This window comes from Rattus norvegicus, chromosome 5 (assembly GCF_036323735.1).
Source record: "Rattus norvegicus strain BN/NHsdMcwi chromosome 5, GRCr8, whole genome shotgun sequence".
NCBI lineage: Eukaryota > Metazoa > Chordata > Mammalia > Rodentia > Muridae > Rattus > Rattus norvegicus.
Window position 1 is genome coordinate 141,109,261 of NC_086023.1, and position 13,468 is coordinate 141,122,728.

The 13,468-nt window shown below is 42.9% G+C and overlaps 1 protein-coding gene across 20 annotated transcripts in view; it reads right to left on the reverse strand.

Moving 5' to 3' along the window:
• Macf1 (microtubule-actin crosslinking factor 1) overlaps positions 1-13,468 on the reverse strand; it is a 325,299-nt gene that overhangs the window by 200,432 nt on the left and 111,399 nt on the right. Inside the window, exon 1 of one of the 20 annotated variants that reach the window (XM_063288003.1) lies at positions 10,654-11,195. The exons of 15 other annotated variants lie outside the window; for them this stretch is intronic. In XM_063288003.1, the coding sequence (XP_063144073.1) occupies positions 10,654-10,762 (109 nt within the window). In that variant the 5' untranslated portion in view covers positions 10,763-11,195. Of the gene's footprint in view, positions 1-1,899; positions 2,243-2,610; positions 3,371-10,653; positions 11,196-13,468 lie in introns of those variants that run through there. 4 more of the 20 variants (XM_063288006.1, XM_063288009.1, XM_063288007.1 and 1 more) reach the window with 4 other exon arrangements.

Sequence of the window (13,468 nt, forward strand, 5' to 3'; positions counted from 1 at the left end):
AAGTTCCTGTTGTGATTGTGGCTCCCTTTCTTAACTATTAGGCTACAGAGTCTCTAGACCAGTGGTTCTCATCCTATGGTCATAATCCCTTTGAGAGGCTAATGACCCTTTCACAGGGCATCACCTAAGCCCATCAGAAAACAGGTATTAATGCACAACAGTAGCAAAATTAGGTTGTAAAGTATCAATGAAAATTATTTTATGGTTGGGGACACCATAACATGAGCTGTATTAAAGGGTTGCAGCATTAGGAAGGTTGAGAAGCACTGCTCTAAGGAATGAAGGGGTGAAAGTATAAAAGGTTTTGCCTTAAATTAGTGGAGGTTCTGGACTTCCTTACATTCCTTGGTTAGTCACAAAAAAGGGCTAGAGAGATGGCTCAGCAGTTAAGAGCACTGATTGCTCTTCCAGAGGTCCTGAGTTCATTTCCCAGCAACCACATGTGGCTCACAATCATCTGTAATGGGATCTGATGCCCTCTTTTGGTGTGTCTGAAGACAGCTGCAGTGCACTCATACATAATAAATTAATAAATATTAAAAAAAAAACAAAAAACAAAAAAGGGACCTTTGGGCTCTGAGCTTGTCTCCAAGCACTTTCAAATGAAGACCATTCTTTTCAGGTCCCAGGAAGGAATTCTCTGGAAAGAAAAAAAACTAAACACCTAGGCAATAACTGCCTAATGCTGCCTGTCCTTGGGCCATAAATATGTACAGTATACACCTCAAAAAACACCTCACTATCTGGGAGCACGAACCCTGAAGGCAGAAGAGATCAGAATCTTGCCTCTGTTCCTCTCCTCTAGATTTCTTCCCAGAATCCCTCTGGATCAAACCACCAGTAATTTCAATATTATGAAAATCCAACCAATCTGGATCACACGTTTGTTCTGTTTCAAGAAACCCAAAAGGATAAAAATCAATTGACACACTGTTTATTGACCAGTAAGCCCCCCCCCCCCCCAGTTAATTACAAGATCTACCTTGGCTGCTGGTGCAGCTGCTGCAGCCAGCACTCAGAGGCAGAGGCAGGCGATCTCTGAGTTGGAGGCCAGCCTGGTCTACAGAGTGAGTTCTTGGACAGCCAGGGCTACCCAGAGAAATCCTGTCTCAAAAAACCAAAGGAAGATGATTAAAACTATCTAGAAATTACCATCTAATAACAATGTCTTTTTATAACAAAGGATATTTTAATGTAAAAGGTAGGATGACAATTTCAGAGTAAACAACAGGTTTTGATTTGGGTTGGTTTGGTTTTATAAATACATTAATTTTATCTTTTTCACTGAGAATTGAGGAACTGCTCTCAGGCCAGCAGCAGTCTATACCCCACAGGGAATATATCCCAAAAAACCCTAGAACCCTAGGTCAAGGTCACAGAACATTATTTAATGAACTCCCCTCCCTAGCCAAGGGGCCTAAGCACAGCTAACATGGCCCCACCCTTGACCTCCAACAGATTCTGTTCCCAAATCATCCCAAGTATGTTTCTCTAGCTTAGCTAGAGAGGAAAATGTAAAACAACTAGAAATAGACCCCAAAGAGGAAACTTAGGCCATGACTCCTCCCTCCCTCAGAGGTGAACTCCCTAACCAACCAACTTCTGCTAAAAATACCCCATCTTTCAGCTCTGTGCAGCATAACTAAAAGTGACTTCCTGACACAGACAGACGCATGAGCATGGATTCACACTCTATAAAACAGCCCCACACCCAAAGCTTGGGCTCTTAATTGCCCTACATGCCAAAGACTAGCCAGGAAGTGGGGAACCCAGATCCATTTCGCCCCACATTTCAAAAGCCCAAAGGTTGTGTAATGCCTGCAGGGCTTCAAAGGAGGTGCATTCCAGTGAGTCAAAGAGCACAAGGATGTAAGGCAAGAAGAACCTTCATATACTAACCCATGCAGCACATGCGGCACACCAGGTGGGCGTTGAACTCATGCTCATCTTGGTAACTGGGCCACATGGCTCCCCTGGCCCCACCTCAGAAAATCAGGTCCCAAAGTACTTCCAGCTAGTGGCCTCTGCACCCTCTGCAGCTGCTCAAAGTAGGCTTAAAGATGAACAGAGACAGATAGCCAAAGGGCTGTGTGTCGTACACACAGGACAGAAAAGAACAGAGAAGTGACTCCACCCACAACTTCCTACTGGCCTACTTCTTCCCTTGAGGTCAGAGAGGAAGCTCCTCCCCAGATCATTTCCAAAGGCTGGGTTCAGACCTGTTGGTAGAGAACACGCTATTCGAAAGCGGCACCAACTCACTATTTCCAGATCAACATAGTGTGAAGAGGTGGGAACTTCATATGCAAAACTCCAATCAAGGTATTAAATAAGCATAGGGAGAAAGAAGCTGGCCTTTGAATGTCAGAGCAGAAGCTTGTGACCTGGTACATCTCACACAGTTGCAGGTGAGCTAGTGAGCGAGACGGCTTAGTGCCGAGTCAGGGACAGTGCGCACGTTGCCCAACGACTTGCTCCTTGGGCTTGCCTCTTGTCAGGCAGAAGCACATCTAAAATGTTAGCCAACTGAGACAGGTCAGGCAAGCCTGGACACTGTTCACTGTCAAGGGATTCCTAGGTTCCAAAGGGAAACTCATTCCCCCAACTTACAGTTGCCCAAAACTTCTGATTCCTTCCACCTTCTTTATAAGACAGCCCAGCCCAAGCCAGTGGCAATCAGCTTAGCGGACTCGTCAGCATCAGACATTCAATTTGCTTGCTGCTCCATTCCTTCTCTCATCCAGCCAGAAGTGACATCACAAGGCCCTGTTCCTTCCCTATATTCTCTCACTTTTTCTTCAGTCAGTGCACCCATCTCAGCCGGGCCAGAAATCCCTCTAGCCATCAGTGGAAGGCCACTTGCTTGTTTGTCCAACTTGTTTTCCAAGTCCTGACTAATTGTACCAGACACTGAAATGTTGAAAAAACACAATGAAAGGCTTTTTCATTCAGATAGCCCAGCCCATCTTTGCCTCTTCGTGGTTCTGACCCTATCCCTGCAGTGGATGTCAGGAAAGACTCCAATTCAGCCCTCACCTCGCTGAGGCCGGCTTCTGATAAGGACCTAATCACCGCCCTCTGCTCCAGCTCCCTAAATAGAACAACTTCTTTAGGCTAATGCTGCTTTCAATCCTGTTCCTGAAGACAGGCGTGGGGGAGGGGTTGGCACCCAGGACAGCAAGGTTATAAAGAGTCTCCCAAAACACCACAGGTGGAAAAAGTAAACAGGAGCTCCCCTACTGGGCCAAGCAGCTTAAACAGCCATTATCTCCTCAGTCAGCTGACAAGTTCCTTCACACCCACCTACAAACTAATAATCCTGTTATTGCTCATTAAGAAAGTGCCTCAGCTAGCTAGCTCTAGTCTCCCTTTACTAAGCTGTTGGCCACCTTCACAGCCTGTCACAAGGGTACTCAGTGCGTGCGCCATCTACACTTCTTAGCCTAGGTGAGGATGAATCCTCCTGGAAGTGACTGTGTCTTGGAAAAAAGAATGTGTAAGATATAGGAAAGAAAAGAAAAAGGAATATTTTCTGAGTCATATATAGTAATCTTGTCCTTTATCAAATCCAAATTCTCTGAGCTCAAAGAATCTTCAAACCCCAGTCTCCAGCAGTTAGAAAGCATTCAGTTATTTAAGCTAAACTAAGCTGACATCTGCTGAAAATAGTCACAGATCATGAATAGGCTAAGAGCTGTAACTTCATCTAACCACATCAACCATTCTTACTTTTCTTAAAGTATCATTTCCACTTTAGAGATGACATATACTATGACATACCAGGTTAAAACCAAACAAATTATTTGCCCACCACCAAAGCTGTGCCTTTTATTATACTTGCTGTCTCTGAGAGGAACCAAACCAGGATAACTAAGAAGTAGAATATTCCTCGGAAAACTAAGAAATAACAACTCCTGAAAGCACACAGATGTGGTAGCACATGCTTACAATCCCCACGCTAAGGAAGCTGCAGCAGAGCAACTGCTTCAAATTCAAGGCTAGCCTGGGCAACCAAGTGACGCCATGTCTCAAACCCTTGCCAACAAAAAGAGCACATCACAGATAACTCTGCAGTCTCCAAAAAAATCAACGTAAACATTACTGGTTATGTCTGAGAAACAAAACTTGCCATCTCCTCATTCTGCTGGCATCCTGAAGGACCTAAAGGCACTGGAGACCGAGACAGACTTCCCTCCTAACCATCTCGAGCTTCCAAGGGGAAGAAGCTATAGACAGTAGACAAGGGCTTTGTTAGGTTAGCTTAGTCATCAGAGGACCTGAGCTGGTGTGGAAACACGGCCATTCTCATCTTTTCATGCTAAAGGCAGAAAAGGGGGACTTAACTGCTACCAGCAGATTTCACAAAGGTTCATTCAGGGCAAAACTTCCACATGTGGGTAGAGGTCATGTGAAGATTCACAGCTGTTGACTTTCTTACAGAAACCTGAGCCCGCATAATTATTTTCTAAAATACCAAAATGACCCAATATTAAGACAATAAACGAGGACCCTTAAAGTCCTCTCTTGTGAGACAACAGCTCACAATCAATTTGTATGATACCTTACAGTCTTCCATTACGTTTGTTTTTAGAGACAGTGTCTTACTGATGGCCTGGAACGCACTATGTAGACCAGGCTGGCCTTGAGCTCATAGAGAACCACCTGCCTCTGCTTTCCACCTTTACATGAGCTCCGAGGAGCCCTGGGGTCGTCACCTTCAGCTGCTGAGCTCTGTATTTTAGAAAGCTCTTAAGGACTGTCATTAGGACACAGAACGGAATGGAACGGGGAGGGGTTGGGATGGGGGAAGGGGGAGTTCAACAAAACTAGAGAAATAACAGAAGACTCAAGACATCAATAAAATTTGAGAATAAGAATGTTCTCAGGGTTGGGGATTTAGCTCAGCAGTAGAGCACTTGCCTAGCAAGCGCAAGGCCCTGGGTTCAGTCCCCAGCTCCGAAAAAAAAAATGTTCTCAATATGTGAATGCAAGTGTTGACAATATGTATTAAAAATACTTAATATGGGGCTGGGGATTTAGCTCAGTGGTAGAGCGCTTACCTAGGAAGCGCAAGGCCCTGGGTTCGGTCCCCAGCTCCGGAAAAAAAAAAAAAAAGAAACAAAAAAAAAAAATACTTAATATGGGCTGGAGAGATGGCTCAGCAGTTAAGAGCACTGGCTGCTCTTCCAGAGGTCCTGAATTCAATTCCTAGCAACCACATGGTGGCTCACAACTATCTGTAAAGAGATTCGATGCCCTCTTCTGGTGTCTGAAGACAGCTACAGTGTACTTATATATAATAAATGAATAAATCTTTAAAAAAATACCTAATATGTGAATATCTGAATATACTTAAAATTCTAAGTACTCATTGAGTGTTTACAAACTGTTAGTGCCTTCTTGTATCTTGTGTACGTCTGCTAAAGAGATGGTAACTTGAGAATATGGCCCTAAAAACTGTCTACTTATGTCCGATAACTAGATCTCCCAGTGATTTCTTCACTACGTTTCAACTGTACTCCACTCCCCCACCTACACACACACACACACACACACACACACACACACACACACAGACACACAGACACACATAAGGGGAGGGGGGGAGGGAGAGAGAGAGAGAGAGAGAGAGAGAGAGAGATCACATTTTCAGAGTAAAAACAGTAATATATTTAATTGTCCAAAGAGTATTAGAACAGCAAAGAATTAGGAAACAAACTGTAATGGAAAGGGGTGTTGTCTGAGGGAAGGTAGTGATTGTCAACTATAAGCTAGCCTGATACTTAAAAGAGGGAGGCAGATGATCTTTCTTAGGAAGAATTTGAACTGAAAGGTTTAGGTTAGAAGGACAACTGTCAATTGTTGCCAACAACAGTCCATAGGTTCTAGTTCTACAATTATGTATCTTCAGGCAAAGTATGAATGCTGTCTTAGTTACTGTTCCACTGCTGTGAGGAAACACCACAACCAAGGCAGCTTTTAAAAGAAAGCATTTCATGGTGGCTTCATCAGGTTAGTGCATGACCACCATGGGGATGGCAGGCAGACAGGCATAGCTTGGAGCAGTAGCTAAGAACTCACATCTGATCTGCAAATTGCAGGCAGAGGAGAGGGAGCAAGACTCTAGTGTGGACTTCTAAAACTTCAAAGCCCACCCCCAGCGATATACTTTCCCCAAAAAGGCCACATCTCCTAATCCTTCCTAAACTATCTACTAACTGGGGACCAAGCATTCAAATATATGAGCCAATGGAGTCCATTCTCATCCAAACCACTACAAATGCCTCAAGACAAATGTAAAACTAAGTAGAATCTATTAATATATATGGACCCTTCCATATACATTAAGCAAAATGCAATGCTCTATGTTGTGGTTTGCCCTGGAGTTATCTGTATTTTGATGCTAATTCCACTGCCCCAAGGACTGCTGCCTACTCAGGACTCAGGTGACTTCACCAGAACCTTCTCCTCATTGAATTTATAAAATACAAGTGAGGGGCAGGTACAGGATAGGAGGCCTGTCATTGGAGGAGAGGGAAGGATGAGCCGGAGAGAAGTTTGAAGGAAGAAGAGGAGACTGGAACGAAAAGGAGGAAGAGACAGGAGGGACAGGGAGAAAAGACAATATGGCGGGTGACGTTAAGATTCCACACTGTACCTTTACAGGTTGTTATGAATGTTTTTAAGGGATGGATGTGTATTGGGCTTTGTATGTTTAGGTGGGCAATTATATCTTATCAATTGGGCCAAAGGTTATTGTGTTGTGTGTTCTTTCATATAGCAATTTAAGTGTAAGAAAGTGTGTGACAGCTGGTGTGGACTGCCACAGAGTTGGGATGTGTGTTTCTGGCATGGAAACCTGCCTTGGGAACTAGATAGGTAGAGAGAGGTAAGAGAGAGGCCTTCAGTAGTGTGATATGGAATGGAGCAAAGCAGGCAAGAAGCTTTGCTGACTAAGAATTAAGATATCTAACAGATATCTAGGGGCACTGTGGTGGCCGACCTAGTGGAAGATAAAAGACGATACTTTTTAAATTTTTTATATTTTTACAACAACTCTATCCACTCTAAGGGTCTGTCTTCACTTGAATATGCTTGGCCCAGGGAGTGGCACTATTTGGAGGTGTGGACTTGGTGGAGTAGGTGTGTCACTGTGGCCATGGGCTTTAAGACCCTCGGCCTAGCTACCTGGAAGCCAGTCTTCCACAAGCAGCCTTCAAATAAAGACACAGAACTCTCAATGCACCATGCCTACCTGGACACTGCCATGCTCCTGCCTTGATGATACTGGACTGAATCTCTGAACCTGTAAGCCAGCCCCAATTAAATGTTGTCCTTATAAGAGTTACCTTGGTCATGGTGTCTGTTCACAGCAGTGCAACCCTAACTAAACCAGGGTCTGTGAGGTAAAACACCTACGCAAACTGTGAGGATCTATCAGAACTGCAGGGCTGCTTCTGACATTATACATTTGTTTGTGGTTTTGGCTTTTTGAGACAGTGTCTTACTATGTAGCTCTGGCTGTCACAGAACTCACAATGTAGATGTGGCTGGCCTCAAAGTCACAGAGATGCTGGAATTAGAACCTTTTTTGTTTATTTGGTTTTGAGACAGTGTCTTTCTGTGTAGCCCTGGCTGTCTAGGAACTCTCTATGAAAAGCAGGCTGGCCTTGAATTCACCGAGATCTGCCTGCACCACCATACAAGCTTGACTTATAACACTTTTTTACACTAATGATACATGCCTGTAATCCTAGAATTTGGGAGGATCATAAGTTCAGAGCATACTTGGAGTAGCCAACGAGACTCTATCTTAAAAAACTAACAGGAGGGAAAAAAGCATATTGGCCTCATTATATAGGACATTAAAAAAGTAACAAATTAATTTATCTGTTCAAATTACCTTATTTAAAAGCAAAATGATGGCACCAATTAGATAATTTTGATTGTTGGGGGTTAATTACAGGCTCAGTATCTGGCATATTTCTGTTATAATTAATTGAAAAGATTCAATTTTACATATAAATAAATAAAAGCAAACATGAGGCCCAAGAGATGGATTGGTGGTTTAGGGGCACTTGTTGCTATTGCAAAGGACCGAGGTTTCATTCCCAACACCTCAGAGTAGCTCACAACATCTATACTCCAGTTTCAGAAGATCTCACGCTCTCTTCTGAGCTTCAAGGATACCAAGCATACACCAGGAGTTGTACATACATACAGGCAGGCAATACACACATACAAATAAATAAGATAGCAATAAACATTATCATCATTTATCTGAAATGAACCAGAATATAACCTTGAAAGAGTTGAATACATCTCAAAACTGAACAGCTTCAGTAGCTAAAATTATGACCATTGTTTATACTGTGTAAATATGAACACAAAAGAGATACAAGACCAAGCCCTTCCATATGCACTATAACCAGGTCTACATCATCACACAACATGTGCCATCCATACAATTACACACTAAACATCTGACCCACGCAACTGAGCCTTGTCTAGAATTTATTAGCAGCAAGATCTACATTCCATATGTTGTAATTAAATAATGAAAATAGACCAGGTAAAAAGGACAATATTCCATCAAATGTGTGGCACATGCCTACAATCCAGCACTTAGGAAGCTGAAGCAGGAGGGCTTTAACTTTTAAACCAGAGACAGCAACAGAAAATGAGGATTTTTATATCTTCATTATGTATATTTTATAAGCAATACAAATACATAGAAATAGTAAAGAAATTATATTCTGGTCATCTCCACTTGGCAAGCAGTAATTAGAATGTACACATTACTTTCAAAAAACATCAACAGACAAAATACACATTGAAATTAAAATGATAATAAAATTGGTTCAAAATCCTCTGAGTACGTCCATGGATGATTTGATATCCATTGTTTCCGACTAAAAGCCATTATCACCTAATTCTAAGGATAAGTCAATCACAGTACATTCTCAATAAAGGTATTAGTGTCAAAGCCATTTCATTTAATAAAAGGTTTACAAGGCATTTGTATTCTTTTAATTTTAATGTATTTCAATGTAGTTTGTAAAGTTAATATTTTAAAACATAAAAACAAAAGTTCTTAAAAAGGAGTCAATGGCTCTTAAATTCCATAGACTTTAAGGCCATTAACCAATCTCATCCCCACAATGTACTAGAAAGGAAAACTGCAGACTCCATCTAAATGTTATTTTCTTTTTATAAATGATAAATCAGAGGCCAAACATTGCCTACCCTTTCCTTTCTGTTTTTCACTGTTAGGGACTGAACCCAGAGACTTACACTAGGCTAAACCCTGCATTTGTTATTTTGAGATAAAGGCTCACTACATAGGCCGGCCTCGATCTCAAGATCTCCCAGCTTTAGCTGTCTTAGCTCTAGTACTGCAGATGCTTGTCACTGGACCCAGCTGCCCGTTTCTTTCTAAGCTTACTTTGGGGTACCCCTTAAACATAGCAACACACACACACACACACACACACACACACACACACACACACACACACACACACACAATTGTAATTGTTTGCCTCTGTTCTGCTAAGAGAGTCACACAATGAACCTGAATACTTAGCCAAAAGTTCTGGGACTGAACCAGAAAAGGACACTGGGGAATCAACAGGATCTGATTCTAATTCTGTCAAGCATTCGTGAACTTTTCATAGATATAAGCACTAGGTCATCAAGCTCATCTTAGCTTATAAGAGACAAGTACCTAAGTCGTCTAGCACGGAAGCAGTGAGCTGGTGACAGTGACAATATTAAAAGCACTGCAACCCAAGGGTGTGCATACTCCAGAACAAGTACACCTTACAGTCCTCACACACAGCAACTCAGAATCAGCTGTACTTGGGCTGATCCTGACAGTTGCCAGTCAGAAAGCCATGGAGTATAGCATAACCAACAGCAGTATCTCCAGAGTTCCAGTGCCATAATGAGCAGTGTCTGATTTCCTGGGGATAAAACAACCATCAGTTTCCTAACACGTGTGGCTTAGGTATAGCTAGACTGTGAAATAAATGCCCCAGGAGGGAACAGCATCAACTACATCAAAGAACAGACTGTACCTCAGAAAGGGAGCCACACAACCCTTTCCTTGTAATCACCCTCCTCTTTTGCCTAAACCAATTCTATGCTTCAGAAGATGGTGACAGGGTCCAAAACTCCACTTGGGGATAGAGAAAGAAAAGTAAGGAAGGCCTTAATCCTGTAAGGCAAGACACATTTAGAGCAATGGTCACTTCTCTTCAACTGTGAAACCGTTCCTCATCTACCCAGCCCCCTCAGCCAGTGTCCCAGAACAGGAAGGAGTCTGGCTCGAGCGCATTCTCTCGCGTTCTCTCGCGTTCTCTCTGTCTCTGTCTCTCTGTCTCTCCCTTTCTCCCTTCCTTTCTTTCTCTCTCTCTCTCTCTCTCTCTCTCTCTCTCTCTCTCTCTCTCCTCTCCTCCCTCCCTCCCCCCCTCTCTCCCTCCCTCCCTCCCCTCTCCTCTCCTCTGTCTTTCCCCTCTATCCCCTGATAGCACAGCAGTTGAAGGGTGTACTGGCCCTTTAAGGCAAACAAGCAAGTGGGAAGACCTCCCTGCCTTACCCTACCCTAGGAGCCCCACAGAAGATTAAAGAAGGGAGGCACCACTTAGTTACCTGCTCTGTCTCTGGCACATCTCTTCCAGTACAGAATACCAGCAATTCCAAGAATATGAGTCAAAATAAAGATGGTTGGTGGCAAATAAGATGAATCTAAAAGAGGCATTTCCAGGCCTGTCCTTTCTCCTCCCTTGAGAGAGCCCCAGGCGGAGCCCAGTGCTGCCTCTGGATGCCTTTCTCCTGAGCTTATGCTGCCCCTTGCTATCAGTTCAGCGGCAGAGGCAGATGCCCAGGCTTCATGTGGTCAGAAACTTCCTGGCAGCTTCTTCCATCTCGTCTGTGCGCTTTTTTCAGCAAACTACAGTGCTAAAACTACAGTGTGTCTCAGACAAAGCCCAGAGAACAACTGGTTGGCAGGGGGAGGGGAATGAGAAGGAGGAAGAAGAGTGAAAAGGAGGCTGAAGTCAGTGTGGAGCTGACTCAAACCTCTATCTTCGGCATCCTCTGGTCAGCTTAAACAAACCTCAGACCTTTAAGAGGGGAGGGTGTCAGAGGACGTCACACTCTGAACTTTCCGTTCCGCCTGGTTGGAATGCCAGACTTCAGGATGTAGCCAGAAGAAGAGCCACAGACGCACTGGAGGGACTCTAGCAGGGAGGAGGCAAAGTATACAAGAGCCTTGGTACAGCCAGAGAGCGACCCTTCCACAGCCACAACCCCAAAGGAGAGTACAGAGCCCAGTTCACAGACCTGAGCACTGGGTATCTTCTACGAGTAGAGCGGGCACTTTTCAGGAGTTGAGAAACAACAGCAACTGAAACCTCCCATCAGCTATAGGGGGGTATCGATGGGGGCATAGGATGGGCATCAGGAACTAAAAGATAGTAGAAACCCTATAACCTTCCACAAAACCAGGGCCTGCTTACAGGCCTGATGTGGGTAGCAGCTTCTGAATCTTTTACCAGCCAGATTGGCTCAAATGAAAAAACCCAATGATTCCAAGGTCTGGCAATGATTGGACCTGGGGGAGGTATAAACTACAACAGCCACTTCAGAAAAGAGTTAAGCAAATTCTTATGAAGTTAACCATACACATACAAGCAAACTCGCTGGGAACAATCTTACAAAATGAAAACAAAGAGGCCCACACAGAGACCTGTATATGAATGCTAAATTACTAATATTATACAAAATAATAACTCAATGTTATTATTAACTTAATTATAACTTAATGTTTATTAATTGGTGAACTTTTAATCAAAGTATGGTGTGTCCATACACAGAACCACTGCTCTGCAATAAAAAGAAAGTTAGGGATACATTCAAGTGTTGTAATGTCTACATGCGAGAGAAATCAAACACAAAGGGCTACATGCAATAGGAGAACAATAGAAATAAAAGCAACAATAACACACTGCTATTATTGGTCTTTTTATATAAATATAAATATATATATACAGATATATAATTTGAATTTTTTGAAACTTTACCTGTGCTGTCAACTTTCGAAAAAAGTATCCCCGTTTACTGTGTTGAGTTGGCACTGTACAGAAATTAACAGCCATATTGGTCTAGAAATGTTGAACTTAAGTTTTTTCCATTTGTACAGGGGTAACACACTGTATTAAATATGTAAGGTCTTATATACGTGGGTTTGATTACAAAAACTAATAAAGTATTCTCTAAATAAAAAAAAAAAAAAAAAAGAAATAAAAGCAACAGAGCCAAGATGCACTACAAGAGCTAGCTCAAGAGAACTGCGGGGTGCTGGGCGTGCTCTACATATCATAATAGCGCTTGTTCTGCTCTTATGGGTCCACATACAGTAAACTGCACATCAGAAAGGGTGAGTTGTGTTACACACGTTATTATTTGACAAACCTAATACATTCAAAGGCTAGTACAGAGTTTACACAATCTAAATTAAATGAGCTACCACCACCTCTCTCAAAAAGGTATTTTACAAAGTTCAGTGTGGACATACACAATAACATTTGCTCCCAACAGCTGAGAGTACACCTACTGTCCTCTGCAACACTTACCACCCTCCACTCAAGAAAGGACCCGTTCCTACCAACTTGGGCTACTGCACGGTGTTCTAGCGAATATTTTAAAGTGCAAATAGGTCAAGTGTGACTGTGCACACCTGCAATCTCAGGATACATAACACTAAGGTAGTTTACAGTTGTTTACAGTTTACAGTTGGCCTGAGCTACAGAGTAGGTCCCATTTACTTAAAAGGGGAGGGGAGGGCTGCGTTACACATCTGTTGCCCTATTATTTCCCTAGTAAAAAGATCAAATTTTAATCTATCGACCAAAATGATATTAAGTGTGCTTTGATGGAGGGACAAATACAATAGGAGCTTTTAAATTCAGCATCATCCACAGTTGTGTGCACCTCTGTATTTCTCCAGCTGGTATGACACCGCATGCCTGTAAGAAAGAATGGGGGTGGGGCACAGACTGTGGGGGAGCTGGAGAGATGGCTCAGTGGCTATGAGGGTGTGCTGTTCTTGTAAGTTTGGTTCCCAATATCCCTATCAGCTTGTTCAAAACACCTGGAACTCGAGATCCAAGGCTATCAGATAGCTTGCATGGGTACTGTATACATGTGTCATACACACATGCAGATGAATAAATAATAAAATAATTTTTAAAAATGTAATGTGCACTGGTGCTCTGCTCCATGCATGTCTGTGTGAGGATGTGAGATCCCCTGGAACTAGAATTATAGACAGCTGTGAACTGCCATGGGTTCTGGAAACTGAACCTTGATCCTGTGGAAGAGCAGCCAGTGCTGTTTTATAGTTTTATAGTTCAGTGGCTAAGGACACTTGTAGAGGATTCAGGTTCAGTTTCAAGCACCCATA